Source organism: Geotrypetes seraphini, chromosome 4, assembly GCF_902459505.1.
Source record: "Geotrypetes seraphini chromosome 4, aGeoSer1.1, whole genome shotgun sequence".
Lineage (NCBI taxonomy): Eukaryota > Metazoa > Chordata > Amphibia > Gymnophiona > Dermophiidae > Geotrypetes > Geotrypetes seraphini.
Genome location: NC_047087.1, coordinates 141285204 through 141301645, shown reverse-complemented (window position 1 = coordinate 141301645; position 16442 = coordinate 141285204). Strand labels below are relative to the sequence as shown.

General features: G+C 43.2%; 1 protein-coding gene and 1 long non-coding RNA gene across 3 annotated transcripts in view; one reads left to right on the top strand and one right to left on the bottom strand.

Annotated features, from left to right (window-relative positions):
• Positions 1–334: 334 nt before the first annotated feature.
• On the bottom strand, positions 335–9006 carry LOC117360139. Its single transcript, XR_004539363.1, has 5 exons — positions 8889–9006; positions 1864–1932; positions 1709–1768; positions 1084–1152; positions 335–950 (listed from the first exon to the last, which is right to left on the bottom strand). It is a non-coding gene; the product is annotated as an uncharacterized LOC117360139 (long non-coding RNA).
• A 3928-nt stretch (positions 9007–12934) lies between these two features.
• LOC117359654 (septin-7-like) overlaps positions 12935–16442 on the top strand; it is a 202241-nt gene continuing 198733 nt past the window's right edge. For both annotated transcript variants that reach the window (XM_033942850.1, XM_033942849.1), the window contains exon 1: positions 12935–13163. In XM_033942850.1, coding sequence (XP_033798741.1) covers positions 13125–13163 — 39 coding nt within the window. In that variant the 5' untranslated portion in view covers positions 12935–13124. The remainder of the gene's footprint in view (positions 13164–16442) is intronic.

Here is a 16442-nt window from a genome sequence, read left to right as displayed (position 1 = left end):
CACCGTTGTCAGAATCCAATCCAATAGGATGCAAAAGCTTTTTGCAGGGGGGAGACTAAGGGTCAATACGTGATGCACACACACTCAAGTGTCTACCTAGCACTTTGAAAAGAATCACAAAATGACTACAGCAAGGAAACAGTATATAGTGCAATAAAGAAATGTTTTATTTATGTACAATGTGTCCCTCCCTCCCTCAACACATACCTTCCCCCCTCCCCCAACACAAACTACACCCTAATGCCCAAGTCGGGGCACTTTTGGGGGTCTCCCCCGACCCCTTGAATGCCCCCTTCCCAGACCTCTCTGATTAGGGGCTGGCTGTCCCCTGGCCTCTGCTAGCTGCAGAATTGCTGCAGTGAGCTCCCTGATGTCCTGCCTCATTCCCTCCAACCCAGCTCTCATTCCCTCCATCCCAGCTCTCATGTCCTGCCTGATTCCCTCCATCCCTGCTCTCACGTCCTGCCTCATCCCAGCCATCTCCTGCACCCTTGCCTGCCCGCATGCCTCCATCCTCTTAAAATGGAGTCTGGAGGGCATGCAGACATTGGAGCTCCCCCAGAGCATCCACACAGGCTGCTGGCTGCTGCAGTGGTGGTGGTGTTGGTGGGGGGGGGGAAGGGAGAGGGTGCTGGGAGATGATGACACCCCACCTCCTGCTCCACCTCCTCACTGCTAGAGGAGGGGAAGGCCAGACCTGTCCAGGTAGTTCCTAGAAACAAACAAAACACAGTCAGATTGCCTCCTCCCTCAAGGTCATTTCCCCCCTCCTCCTGCCTTGCAGAAACCTTTCTTCCCCTCACTGTCACTTCTCGCCAATTCCACGCCTCCTGCCGATGTCTGTCCTCCCCTATCATCCCATCTTGCATCTATGCCAGGCCCTTTCTTACCTGGGCTACAGGCTTGGCTGCGTGGCAGGGAGGTGGTGTCCTGGCTAGGTGAGGCGCTGCCTACAGAGACAGGAGGACATGGAGAGACAGAGGGTCAGAGCCTCTCCTCCCTCAAGGTTAATCCCCCCTCCCTCCTCTCCGCTAGGCCAAGAGAGAAAGCTGCTGTGGTCCCACCCTCATCTGCCCCTCTTACCTGCCTTAGAGGCTGGCACGTCTTCAGCAGAGGCATGGGGCTGGCTGGGCGAGGCTGAGCCTGCAGAGACTGGAAGACATGCAAAGACACACTCACATCATCTCCTCCTTCAAGGTCAATCTCGTACCCCCTCCCCCTTACTTAGCACTCTCTCTTCCCCTCACTGTCACATCTTCTAGGCCAGGATTAGGCAATAAAGGGGGGGGGGTGTCCTCGAGAGGCGCAGCCAGGTCAGGTTGTGTGGATATCCACAATGTATATGTATGAGATGGATTGCCATGCACTGCCTCCTTGAGATGCAAGTCTATCTCATGCATATTCATTGTGCATATCCACACAACCTGGCCTGGCTGCGCCTCTCGAGGACACCCCTACCCCTGGCCTAGCCTATTCCACACCTCCTGCCCTGCCGACGTATGTCCCCCCCTGCACCATCTAGGCCATGCCCTTTCTTACTTGGCCTAGAGGCTGGGCTGGCTGGGGCTGAGGAGGGGTCGTGGCTGGCTGGGGCGGTTCCTACAAAGACAGAAATTGCAAAAGCACAGAGAATTAGATTGTCTCCCTCAATGTTACACCCCCACCCTCTCTCCCAAGCTCCTCCCATCTATAACATGCACTCTCTTACCTGGAGGACTGGATGGTCTGGCTGGTGCACAGGAGGGGGCCTGAGTGTCAGAGCTGGGTCCTAGAAAGACAGGAAATCCAAAACATCATGTCAGCTTGCCTCCTCCTTCACTGTTAGCCCTCTCTCTCCCCCATCTATGCCAGGCACTATCTTACCTGCGGTAGCAGCTCCACCTGATAAAAAGGAGGAAGAGGCCTGGCTGCCAGCACTGGGTCCTAGAAAGACTGAAACACAGAATTGTTAGTATGTGCATAAGAAATCCTATTAACTTTCTGTGTGTGTGCGTGCACAGATTAATAATATATATACCCAGATTGCACTTACTGAAAAACTTGTCCTGTCTGTTCTACAACCTCCTTCCACTTTCAGACTAAACAAGAATTCTACCAACTGTATTAAGTTTAAAGCTAAACAGGAAGTGTGTGTGTGTGTGTGTGGAGGGGGTGAGGGGTGAGACCTTTTTTGGACTAGTGTTCATTTAAATCAACCAATAGCTCACAGGAAGTGGGTGTGTGTGTGGGGGTGTGTGACCTTTTTTGGACTAGTGTTCATTTAAATCAGGGGTGCCCAATATGTCGATCGCGGTTGACAGGTTGCTCGCTCAGGCGACCCCAGTCGATCGCAGAGCGGGTTCCCTTCTTCCCTTCTCTTTTTTCCCCTCATGACTGGCCCGTTCCTGAATTCTGCTGCTGCCGCCGCTGCTCAACATTTTAAAAAAAAAAACCGGCTTGGAGAACTTATGCTCAGGGGGCTAATGTGTGCTTGTACCGGCTTCCCTTCTCTTCCCTCTGAAACCGGAAGTTATGTCGGGGGGGGGGGAGAAGGAAAGCCTGCACGCACATGTTAGAGCCCCGTTCGCGGGCTAAAGCGGGAGATAGGTCAGTGAAGCTTGCGATTTGCTCGTCTTGCTGCCAGGTCCTGCCTACTTTCTGTTTCCTCAAAGGCAGGACCCGGCAGCATTTCTCCCAATAGGTCGATCTTGGGCCGATCAGCCTTCCCTCCCCGACGTCAATTCTGCCGTCGGAGAGGAAGTTCTGGCCAACGGAACTTCCTCTCCGATGGCAGAATTGACGTCGGGGAGAGGAATGCTGGTGGGCCCGAAGCAGGGAGAGTTTGGCCGGCGGCTTTGGGGGCCTGTTATCCGATGGCAGCGGCAGTGGTAGTGGCTTGGGGGAGGGCAGGGAGGGAGAAAGAGGGCAGGCAGGGAGACAGAAGGAAAGAAGAGAAACAGAAAAAAAGAAAGGGGGCATGAAGAGAGAAAGAAAGAGAGGGCAGGGAGAGAGGAAGAAAACGTTGGGGGGGGGGGGGAATGACATCAGGAGGAGAGGATGCATACAGGCTAAAAGAAGGGAAGAAAGATTGGATGCACAGTCAGAAGAAGAAAGTGCAACCAGAGACTCATGAAATCATCAGACAAGGTAGGAAAAATGATTTTATTTTAAATTTAGTGATCAAAATGTATCTGAATTTATATCTGCTGTCTATATTTTACAATGTGGTCCCCTTTTACTAAACCGCAATAGAGGTTTTTAGCGCAAGGAGCCTATGAGCGTCGAGAGCAGCGGTGGGCATTCAGCGCAGCTCCCTGCGCTAAAAACTGCTATCGTGGTTTAGTAAAAAGGGAGGGGGTATTTGTCTGTTTTTGTATGGTTGTTAGTGAGGTGACAGTGCATAGAGTCATCTGCTTTGACCTCTTTGAAAAACCCTGGAATAGGAATGATGATTAACATTTTCTATGCGTACAGTGTGCTTTGTGTTTTTTTTTAAATTTTATTGTTGGTAGATCATTTTGACTTGGTCATTTTAAAAGTAGCTCGCAAGCCCAAAAAGTGTGGGCACCCCTGATTTAAATCAACCAATAGCTCACAACAAGGCTTCAGGCTACTCTGCATCCAAGTGAAGCTACTGTGTTGGAAAGAGGCACTTTTCCACACTACCCCTTTGCATTTTGAACTGCCATTCTTGTCTATGGGCCCTAACACTTGTGACATGGAGTGTGAGAATCACAGAACAATCTAGAGTGTAGCAACGTTGATACATACATTACCATCTATGCTGTCATATGTGTATGTGTAGAGGAGCTGTGGTGTACTGGTAAACTTGATGTCACCCCCCCCAACCCTCCCAACCTCTGAGGTTCCTAGTTCAAATCCCACTGGATACTTCATTGGAGCATTTTCACTTTGAGGTTTTTAAGAATAATATATTAGACACCATGAAAAGAGGCTACTGCCTTAGAGAGACAGTTGACCTGACCCAGTAAGGCAGTTGTAATGTTTGCAAGACTCAGTTCTCATAGAACACGGAGCGGGAGGCCTCCTGGAGGAAAAGTCCACCTACAGGGTCGTTGGGCAACATACCTGTGGCTATCGGTTCCTTGAGGAAAAGTCCCTAGTCAGTGATCTTGATATGAGGAGGTAGCCAGATAGCGCTCTTTGGGTTTTGCCAAGATACTAGAGAGCTGCCTTGGTGACCGTGAGAAGGTCCGACCAATGGTCTGACCGAATAAAGCAGTTGAAATGTTCCTCATGAGTTACATATGACAGAGCCTCAGGGTAGAGGTGTTTTTGTTTCAGTTGCTGGCCTCATCCACCGACCTCACCATGTGTACAGTAAAACTGTGCTGTTACACATACAGCCTTATATAGGGAACATGTGTGTTTGCACACAGTATTGTTTACTCATAGTGAGATCAGAGCTACACTAATTCACCCCTCCCCCCTCTTTTCCCCAAGCATGGTAAGGATTCTTATGAGCAAACAACAAGGAGTGTCATGGAGTGTCAGGTGCAGCACCGGACACAATGCACCCTGAATAGCACTAAACAAACACCACTAGGACAGATTGGTAGTGACATTAATGTATGAGAATGAAGCGACAGTAGGACAGCATTAAGGTTAATGATACGCTGTTGTCTGCGTGAGTAAACACCATACACACCTTTTACAGAAGCAGACTAGTGCTTTTTGTAGCCTGACCACTTCTCTCAACACTCATGGGAACCATAGGAAGAAGCACAGCTCCCACATGCTCAACAAACAAAGTTACCACAGTTTTGTTTAAGGGGTGTGTGTGTGTATTGGATTGCACTAAACTACTGTACTCAGGACATGTAGAAAAGTTGGACCCATAAGATGAATAGGCAGAATGCTGTTGGATTACTGCGCGCTAATACCTGCCTTTGTTGCGCCCTGTTTACTAATGCGGCATGCACCACGCGATGGTGACATTAACGCGGCGACATCGCTACCGGCCCGCGCTAAATAGACCAGTACTGCATGGTATTCTAGTGTAGGAGCCCCTAGGGTTATTGCCTTAGAAGCATCCTTTATTTTGAAATTTCCTTCTAAATGCGGTATGTCATTTGAGGGTAAAAATTCTTTTTTTGAGCCGAAAATTACTTGAGTTCATTGTGGCTAAGGAAGAGGGGGGGGGGGGGGGGGGGGGGAGTAGTTACTGGTTCAATGGCTGTACCAGCAATCTAGAACCGGCTGTCTGGGGTTAATATCTTGTCTCCTAACCTGTCCTTTTGAGTTTTGGCATACCTTTTTATTGTCTTTTCTTTGTTCTTGGATCCTAAGATTGTGGACTAAATAAGTACTGTATATAATTTTCCTTTTCATTTTATCAGTCTCTTAAAAGACTGTTTATAGTTTGTATCTAAATCTGTATGCAAGTGCAAATACTTGTTTATGTTTATTATAATTTCAATAAATAAAAAAATAAAAAAAGAAAGAACTTCAATTCTTCATCAGTCCGTCAATTTTTTGTATCATTTTTTATGCTCAATATAAACTCAATTTCATATAATTTACAAATATTTTGTAACACTTTGTGACCATGTCAAATTTACTTTTTATAATAAAAGTAAAAACAGAAGTACCAATACTTACTATAGAAGCACAGACAATAACATTTTCCAATAAATCAAACTAGTAAAGAATTAACCCCCTCTTTTACTAACACATAATGTGGATTTTAGTGCCGACAGTGTCGGTAACTGCTCCAACGCTCATATAACTCCTATGAGCGTTGGAGCAGTTACCGACACTTCCTGTGCTAAAACCTGCGCTATGCGTTAGTGGTCTAAGGAAAATTTACTTACCCCCTCTTTTACTATGTAGGACAGTGTCTCTCAAACTTTTTTTTAGCTCTGGCACATTAAACGGAGCAAATGTTTTTTTGCGGCACATTATAAATTTAAAGTATAAAATTTCAAACCCAACAAAAAATTGAAAATGTTTTATTTAAAGTTCTTTATGCTATGTAATGGGAATTGTAAAAATGGTGAAAATAAAGTAGAATAGAATTGCTAATCAATGCAATGGATGTGCTTGTTTTAGAGTGCAAATTAACACAAAATGTGGCTCGAAAGTCGACAAACACGCATTTCATCATCCACCATCTGCAATCGTTCTATTTTATTCAATTTGATTTCTGTCAGAGATAAGAAGATCCAAATGGTAACAAAATCTTATTTGATTTGTTGCTCAAGTTAGGATAAGTTTCTTATAAAAAAAAATAAAGCCAAAATGACTTGCTGTTAGTTTTCAAGGACCAATCATGTCAAAGAATGATACTTGTCTGGGTGGTTGTATCTTTACACACACACAGAGACACTGATAACATTGACACACTCTTGAGTACACGACATACATGTTCTAGTGTGTACTTATGAAGGGAATTTTTAAAAATAAAGAAAAATTCTGGAATCTCTTTGGGGTACACCATTGTGCCTTGGCACACAATTTGAGAGACACTGATTTAGAGAATCCAGGCTTCAGTGAATCATTGTGAGAAAGGGTGTTTCTGGATCTACTGTTCCATTCTTGGGGAAAGTTTTGGAGAAGATTGTTTTTCAAACAGCTGTTTATCGATTGTGTGGATTGCTTGAACCCATATCAATTTGGGTTTTGTTAGGCCAATAGTGTAGAATTATTGTTGGTGTCAGTTATGGATGTTCTAAGGATAGGTGTTGAGCAGTATTGTCACCAGGCATGGCCTTGACCATGCGGGTCTGGCCTGGAGTTTCTGGAACGCACAGCACTGACCAAGCAGTTTATCAGCTGTGTGAGTGGTGGATCAAATGTACTGCACTTCAATTTAGTTTTTAAAGCTCAAAATAAAGTTGTTATGCAGGTAGTTAAATTCAACAAAATATCAATATTGCAAATACTTCTCAGCGATACACTGTTTCCAAAATAATCAGGCAATCCAACATCACATTTCAAAACAGCAGGCAAACTTCTGCATTTCATAAGTTACTTTCTTCTCAAAAGGCATTCATATTCAAACTTTAGCAGTGATCAATTTCAGCTTCAACATTCCAAGTCAGTCAAAACCAAAAACAGAAAAAAAATATATTTTCACTGAGCAAATGGCCTAAACAGGCCTGAGGCCTACCAAAAGTAGGACTCCAGTTTAGTCTTATTCCTTTCAGAGCTAAGCCTTCCAAACAGGGAAATCTTCTCATAACAAATGCAAGTCTATTCTTTCAGTAAAGCTATTTTATTTGTAGGATCTGACTGGATTCATGTCACCCAGAGCTTATAGCCAAACACTCAGGGCAGAAGGGCCTCCTCCCACATTGACCGGTGGTTGGTCCTTCCCCAAAAGTAGGACCCAAAAATCTAGCCAAAACCTCTACCAGCCTCTACCTGGACTATGTTCTATTGTCCAGCACAGCCTCCTTTAAATTTGGCCATAGCAATCACACAATCCTTAGAGCAGGGGTGCTCACACTTTTTTGGTTTGCAAGCTACTTTTAAAATTACCAAGTCAAAATGATCTACCAACAATAAAATTTAAAAAAAAACACAAAGCACACTGTATGCAGAGAAAATGTTAATTATCATTTATATTCAGGGTTTTTTTTTTTCAAAGAGGTCAAGGCAGATGACTTTAAAATATGCAATCTCATCTCAGTAACAACTATACAAAAATAGACAAATACCCCCTCTCTTTTTACTAAACCGTGATAGCAGTTTTTAGTGCAGGGAGCTGTGCTGAATGCCCCGCACTGCTCTCGACGCTCATAGGCTCCCTGCGCTAAAATCCACTACTGCGGTTTAGTAAAAGGGAGCCATAGTGCAAAATATAGACAGCAGATATCAATTCTCAAAATGGACACTAAATTTAAAATAAAATCATTTTTCCTACCTTTGTTGTCTGGTGATTTCATGAGTCTCTGGTTGCACTTTCTTCTTCTGACTGTGCATGCAATATTTCTTCCCTCCTTTCTGCCTCCAGCATGCTTCATCTCCTCCAGAACTCATTCCATGCCCCAACCAACATCTCTGTCCTTCCATAAGTCCAACTTTTCCTTCCTCTCTCCCTGCCCCCTCCCTTTTCTTTCTGTCTGGATCCCTGCCTCCCTTTCTTTCTTTTTCTCTCTGCTGTCTTTCTTTCTGTCTCTCTGCCCCCCTTTCTTTCTTTCTGTCTCCATGCCCTCTTTTTTCTGTCTCCCTGTCTGTCTGTCTGTCTCTCCAAACCACCACCGGGGCTGTTGTCTGGAAACAGGCCCCCAAGCCACCGCCGACATCTGAGAATAGGCCCCCAAACCACCACCGCCTTTGCCGCCGAGTTCTCCCTGTTTCCTGACGCCGCAACAGGCCAGCAGCCTTCCCTCCTGACGTCAGAATTGATGTTGGGGGGAGGGATCTGGCTTGCCCGGCGCTTCTGTAATCGCTGCTGGCCTGTGGTAGCGTTGGGGAACAGGGAGAACGCAAAGGCAACGAGCGATCGTCTCGCGTTGCCTTTGTGATCGACCTTTTGGGCACCCCTGCCTTAGAGCATTAGCATTCAGCAATATTGTCACAGGTTCTCAGCCACAGAGTTACTTAAAAAAAAAAGTCAAACTTTATCTTCACTGCTGAAACATGGATTAAAACCAGCATTGCTTTTAACCACAGTCTGTCTCCATAACAGTAGGGTTACCATATGGGTCCAGAAAAAGGAGGACGGATTGAGACATCTGGGTTTTATTTCCATTGGTTTCAATCTGTCCTCCTTTTTCTGGAGCCATATTGTAACCCTACATAACAGTGTCTTCTAATCCAGAGTTTGCTTCATCAAAATCCATAGAATCATCTGGGTAAACCTCTTCAATATTATCTTCCAGGCAATCTTCAGTAATCTCAATATCAGCAGTATCAAAGTTTAAATCTAACTCGGGGCTAACCTAGGCTCCATGCTGTTCAATGCTTCTCCTGGGTCTAAATCAGGGGTCCCCAAAGTCCCTCCTTGAGGGCCCCATTGGGTTCTCTTCACAGGTCCATCCTTCTCCATGATGGTTCTGTTCGTGTGGTTTCCTCCCTGCAGCCAACTGCTTGTTTTTATAAGAACCCTGATAGGCTTCAGCTGGGGCTTGTTCCCTAATCTGGTGTTTTCTGGAAGTTACCTGGTGTTGCTGTGAATCTGATCCCCCATAGATGTTGTTCTGATTCACCTGATTTAACTTTCCCCTTGGAACTGCCTCTCAAGGGTCATTGGTTCCTATGATCTTTTGTTCCCCTCTTTCCCAACCACAAGCAGGAGAACACAAATGAGAACACTGCTGTTCAGGAGTACTTTTCTTGTGGACCTTTCTGGGTTTAGGCTGGGGAGTAGACTTTATATGACCTGTCTTTTCTGTCTCTAAAATCACCCTGTGACAATATGTAACATATTGTTTGATATCTTTGGATGTGTCAGGGGCTTTTGATTCAGTGGATTTACGGCTATTGTTGAAACTGGAAAGATTGGGAATGAGGGGTAATGCATTGTAGTGGTTTTCCTCTTATTGGAAGGGGGATGGAATTTGATATACTGCTTTTCTGTGGTTACAATCAAAGCGATTTATATATTTTATACAGGTACTTATTTTCTACCTCAGGAAATGGAGAATTAAGTGACTTGCCAGAGTCACAAGGAGATGCAGCAGGAAAAATTATGATTAAAAATTTTAATTGAAATATAGCCTCTGTGAGAAATTCCCTGACTTCTATTTGTCCTGTTTGTTTTGATTCGATTGTAAGCTTAATTGAGCAGGGATTGTTTCGTACATGTTTAATGCACAGCACTGCATATATCTGGCAGAACTATAGAAATGAGGGGCCGCTGAAAATTTATCAGCCCAACCATGGCATTGGTTGATTTGTTGTTTGATTCTTTGGGTGGTTTGTTTGTTTTTTTAGGCAATATGCAGATGATATTTTATTTTTCTGTCCAGTAGAAGAAGCTTGAGGATCAGAGTTGAATGTTCGTTTGGATTTTTATATGAGGAATGATGTGGATTGGATGACTGCTTATGGATTAACTTTGAATGTAGGAAAAACAGAAGTGATGTTTGTTTGGGAGGAGTGATGATTTGTGGCAGGAACATATGAATGTATTGGGTGTTAGTGTAACAGTGAGGAAGGAAATGACTGTGTTGGGTGTGAGACTTGATTCTGGTCTTACTATAAAATATGAAATTGTTAAAACTATTCAGACTTGCGATTTCATTGTTGGGCGCATAAGGGGATCCATTATTTAACACAGGTAGTCACTAGGCAGGGCAGGATGAATCCATTTGTGGAGCTTTGTCAGGAGTTTGATCTCAGAATAACCTGCCAGAAATGATCAGAAAAGAAACTAAACATACAACATTCCGGAAAAAACTGAAAACCTTTCTCTTTGACAGCTGAACCTACTTGACTTTTTAGAAATTAATCTTTCCACCTCTTTCGCTAGATGAGCTCCTAGACAACTATGATTTCTAGCCCCCCTCTTATCCTCCCCCTTTCAAGGCCCCTTTTAGTCCCCCTCCTGATCCCCTTTCAACCCCTCTCTGTATGTCGCCTAGAGCCTGAATAGGTATGTGCGACACACAAACAGAAGATTAGATTAGATGCCTTTAGCTATAGGCAATTATATCATTATGTTACATCTTTGCCGGCAGATGCTCTAATGGTGGAAAGACAAGAACTTTTTAATGATACCTACTGGTTAGATGCACGCTTGCCGGTACCTTTGAAATGTAATCATAAATTCTTGTTAGATATAGTTACAGAACTGAATTATGCGGTGTATGTGACAAAATACATTTGTATACATCTACTCGGAGAGAATATTTGGCAACTCTGCAACAGTCTGATTGTTGTACTAAGTGTAATATGGCCATGGCATCTTTGGGACACATGTTCTGGTTTTGCCCTTTAATTTTGGCCTTCTGGACTTCCTTGGCATCAGAGATCTCTAAGCTGTGGCATTGTGGGTGGTGCCCGACTCCTCTGATGCTTTTTGGCCAATACACAACTATCGCTCCTCGACCAAAGGGAACTGTGCTACTGGGGAAGAAGTGTTTCTTTCAATGTTGGATTACATCACAGGCTCCAACGTTGGCCCAGTGGTGCTCTTTGATGATTGCATAGGCCTCCATGGAGAGAAGAGATATTGCAGACTTTGACTCTAAAAAAGGCAAAATCTTTATTGACATTTGGGAACATTTCGGGTACACCTTAACACCTAGAGCAGGGGTAAGGAACTCCAGTCCTCGAGAGCCCTATTCCAGTCGGGTTTTCAGAATTCCCCCAATGAATATGCATTGAAAGCAATGCATGCAAAGAGATCTCATGCATATTCATTGGGGAAACCCTGAAAACCCGACTGGAATATGGCTCTTGAGGACCGGAGTTCCCTACCACTGACCTAGAGCAAGAAGTAGTCTTTTGAATACTTAAATTGTAGCTACATCAGCCGTATTTTTCTTTTTGTTTGGTTGTCCTGCATCTGCTGGTTGGGGGGCGGGGGGAAAAATATCTCCTTTGGTATTAGATTCCTGTTTGTTAAAAGTTCCTCTTTCTCATGCGTTTGTTTCTAGTAAATATTTTACTCTGGTCTGTTTATGGTTACATTTGTAGCTTGAGTTTTTTGTATGAACTACAAGGAATGCAATAAAGTATATAAAAAAAAGCAAAAGATACCTATTCAGACTTGTTTTGGGTCAGCTTCATCGGTTGAATCGTCTTTTGAATTTCAAACTGTTGTAGAAGGGATGGTTTTGTCATGGTTGGACTGCTATAACACCTCGTACCTTGGTATATCAAAGACCAGGTGTTGGGCATTGCAGTTAGTCCAAAATGTGGCAGCATAGCTTGCTACGGGTGTGGTAAGAACAGCTCATATAACACCAGCACAGCACCAACTGCATTGGTTGCTGGTGATGCAGTCTACTATAAGGTGGTATCTATTGTTTATCATGCTCTGTATTATTCAATATCTTTGTATTTTAAGTAGGGTTAGCAGAGGACTGTCTGGGTGTCTGGATGGTTTCCTGAACTGGAGTTTGTCCAGGAACAGGAATTGCTGCAAAGTGAAGGTTTCTGGGGCAGGCTGACAGCAGCAGGATCCTGTTGCTAACCCTGCCAACTGTCCAAAGTTTTGAAATTGCAGAGGTACTGGGAATAGGGGAGACTCGGAGAGCCATACCTGACTTTGGGGTGACCTGGAGAGAGAGAGGCTGCACTAGTGAGGGGGGGGGGGGGGTGGTATGTAGTGAGACTAGTGGGAGGCAGGGTTGGGGCAGGACACTGTAGATGGGGCATGGCCAGGTAACCCTAATTTTAAACAGTTGTTGTCAGTTTATCACCCTGGCAGCTCATTGAGATCTGAACATGCAATGTTTTGGATACGGCTGTGAAGCAAGATATGCAGAAGATACCAGAGCTTCCATTTTTGCTATTGCCTGTGTGAAATTGTGGAATGCTACCCTAACTCAGATACACTTATATGCTGATAGGGTTGGGGTTTAAAAAGCTATTGAAGACTCAACTTTTTTTGATACTGCATTTTTGTGATTTTTTTAAAGTAAGGAGACAGTTTGGGGTAAAATGTTTTGAGGATACAGCTTTTGTTGATCTTGTTTGTACTGTTGTTTTATTATGTATGCTTGTATGGAAACCGCCTAGGTTTAGATGGTATATAAATTAAAAAATAACGATACAGGAATAGGACCAGAAAAATATCAGTTGTACATTCCCTTGATTTTCAACTTTTGAGACCTACTGATTTTCAAATACTGAAAAAAAATAAAACGTCAACACACGTCAACCACAACTACCAGCATGCAATTTCCCATCTGTTCATGACGCGACCAAACAATCCCATGGCCGAATTTTGGGGCAAGTTCTTAACGAAATCACAATAGAAAAAGGCGTGTCTTCGTTCTTGACCAATCGGCAGCTTTAGACTGAAACACTGAGAGTGGTGGGGAGAGAAAGAGGGAGAAAGGATGGTGGCTCCTCCCCTAACACTCGCGTTGCTTTGCTGTAGATCTCGCGGATTTTTGTTGCCTAGCCGCGTTTCCCACACATCTCTGTTCTGCTGCCTGGATTTAAAGGAATTGCTACCCTGAAGTCCGACTGATACCATAGTCTGAATCTGTCCAGGACCCATAATGATCGAGAGACCCGAGTCCGTAGCGGCCGCCATCGCGGTGAGTCTGGACATATCCTGCACCCCTCGTCCATCTCTTCCGATCCGTTATAGTGGTCCGTCTCTACCCCAGAATTCTTTTCGCTTGGGCTTTCTAACACCAATAGGTCGTCTTTCCTATCTTCATTCCTTGTAGTGATAGCAAATCCTGTTATGCTGGCAGAAGTTACCACTACCAGCTTCTGTTATAGGAACCAATTCAGTGAGTGCTGAGCTGAGAAAATTCTTCACTGTGTCCAGGGACGAGTAATTTATATACTGTGTTTCGCATCCTATGACTTTCAGTATTCATTCTCATGCCTTCCCACCTCCCCTCCCTTTCTCACCCTGTTTCCTCTCTCGCCTCCCAGCTGTCTTTACCTGCCTGTCTGTCTCTACTCCTGTATTATCTCCTTAATTTTCCTACCTTCCTCTACTATTTCTACCTCTCCCTACTATACTTGCTTTCTCTATTAATACTGTACATATGTAAACAACTTTTGAATGTGTAATCCCCCCCCCAAAAGCGGTATGCAAATCATTTTCTCTTTCCCCTTTTTGTTTTCCTTCACTTCCTTGCTCCCCTCAATTATTTTAGGGGCAATTTATTAAGCTGTGGTAAAATGTGGCCTTAGTATGTCCTATGTGGGGGATTCCTATGCATTAAGGTCCTTTTTATATCACAGTTAGAAAATAGCTTCTTTCATATTTTTTTCTATTAATGGTCACATCTAATGTTGCTAATAACATGCAGTCATTAAAAAGTATTACCATGGGAGTACTTGCTGACACCTGTTTTATAAGTGGTATGGGTTCATGCTGTAATCCTGTGCTACTAGTTAGCCCATAGTAATGCTTATTCTGTCCCCCCCCCAGACACGCCCCCGCCCTCTAACAAAAATGAAAAAATATTTTTTAGGTATGAGTAGTGCGGGCAGATTTTTGAATTAACCACAGGATGACTCCTCTCCCTTCCCTGCAGTAAACAATTGTAGGTCGCAGTAAGAATGCGCTAACGTTTACTGCAGCTTATTAAGATGATTCCTTAGTGGATCCTGACTCTCCTTGGTCATATGATAGCTTCTTATTTTTTTACTTCCAAGCATGATGTTTTACCAGCAGCTAAAGATCTGGCTACAATGGCTTTAATCGATGTCCAGGCTACTTGTTGACAATCTGGCTTGAACTTTTCCCATAAATCAGTGTCTCTCAAACTTTTTTTAATTCTATCACACTAAATGAAGCAAATGTTTTTCTTGACACACTATAAATGCGCCTGTTTAACTTTCAAAATCCTATATGGTATCCTCCCTCCCTTTATCCCTCTTTCTTGGAATTCCTCAAACCCTAATACCACCAGATCCTCCCACAAATTAAAACTATCCTTCCCCTCGCTAAAAGGCATTTCCCACACAGGCAAGCTAGGGACCTCTCTTCACTTCAAAATCACTGAGCTCTGGAACAACCTTACCTCCCCTCTTCGGAACTTGAGCTCTCTCCAAGTTTTCCGCAAACATCTGAAAACCTGGCTTTTCTCAAAAAATGTAAGTCTCCCTCCAACTTAGGAATCAAGGAAACTCTTATATCTTGGCATCCCAAGTCCTCTAAATTTTCTTCACACTTCTACCTCTATCCCTCTGTTGTAGTTCCTTCCTATTTCTCCTACTGTAAACCGCGTCGAGCTCTACGAACGTGGAGATGAAGCGGTATACAAACCTAAGGATTAGATTAGATTAGATAATTAAAATAATAAAATTGTAAAACCATCAAAAAATTAAATTTGAGAGTCATTTATTTAAAGTTATTTAACCTATGTATGGGTAATTGTAACAATGGTGACACTAAAGTAGATAGTGTTCTCCCCAGAAATTTTTTCCAGCTGGGTGGCATGAAAAAGTAGCCAGGTGGGGCGGGATGGGGAAATTTGGTGGTGGGGAAAATTAAGGGCTCCTTTTACTAAGCTGCAATAGCGTTTTTAGCGCGTGAAGAATTGCCGCGCTACACGGCTAGAACTAATGCCAGCTCAATGCTGGCGTTAGCGTCTAGCATGTGCAGCAATTCTGCATGAGCTAAGCACGCGGTAAAACCGCTATCGCAGCTTAGTAAAAGGAGCCCTAAATGTGTACTATTTGTATTAGTTAATTATTATTAGTTATTTTCCAATGCTCAATATGACTGCCTTTCTTAAGGTTTGACACTTGTTCCATAATATTTATATTAAATTTAAGAAGTATCCAATTCTAGAAGTGAATAATTAGATATTTGCCCTCTTTCAAATGGTATAGAATAGCGTGTCTCAAAACTTTTTTAATAATAACTTTATTCTTCTATACCGCCATAGTCGTGAGACTTCTAGGCGGTTTACATTGAAGAGGGCTGGACAGTCAGCGAATTACAATATGCAGAGATAAAAGAAATACAATATGCAGAGATAAAAGAAATACAAAATGCAGAATCTTAAAAATGAGGCAATAAATACAATAGTTTACAATACTCCGGCACACTAAACGGAGCAAATGTTTTTTGTGGCACACTAAATGCAGCAAATGTTTTTCATGGCTGGAAAAAATTTCTGGGGAGAACACTGTTGGCATTAGTTTTCAAAGTCCAATCGCGTCAAAGAATAATGCTTATCTGGGCAGTTGTATAATAAAAAGAATGGATAAGATAACATGAGAAGTGAAATTGTCATGAATCAGAGGGATACATACCCTGTAGGTCCTAAAAGCAGGCTTGTGGATTAGATATAAACCATGAAGGCAGTGGCGTACCTAGCATATGTGACACCCAAGGCCCATCATTTTTGACACCCCCCCATCTGTATGAAAAACATGATTTTTAGTAACAATCCACACATCACACAAGAGTGTACCTAGGAAAAGGCAGCATCTTACATATTGCAGTGAGCAGTACATCAATACAGCCATTGTAAAACTAAACAAGCCAGACTAGTACAGATCAATCCTAACTGAAAACCATGTCTTTCGAACACAAAGAACACAGAAAACACCTTCGCCTAGTATGGAATATGTAATCACAAACTAACCCCTCTCCCTTTTACAAAACTGTAATGTGGTTTTTAGCCATGATGATAACAGTTCAGACTCTCATAGAATTCTGAGCAATTACCACCATGGCAGGTGTTAAAAAAATGCTCTACAGTTTTGTAAAAGGGGAAATAAAATAGAAAAACATAGACAAAGGTTAAATTGAACCACCTAGAAGCTAGACTTTGCATACAATGCAACACCTCAGAAACAGCGATGCATCTCCCCTAAAGTAAAAAAATAAATAAATATAA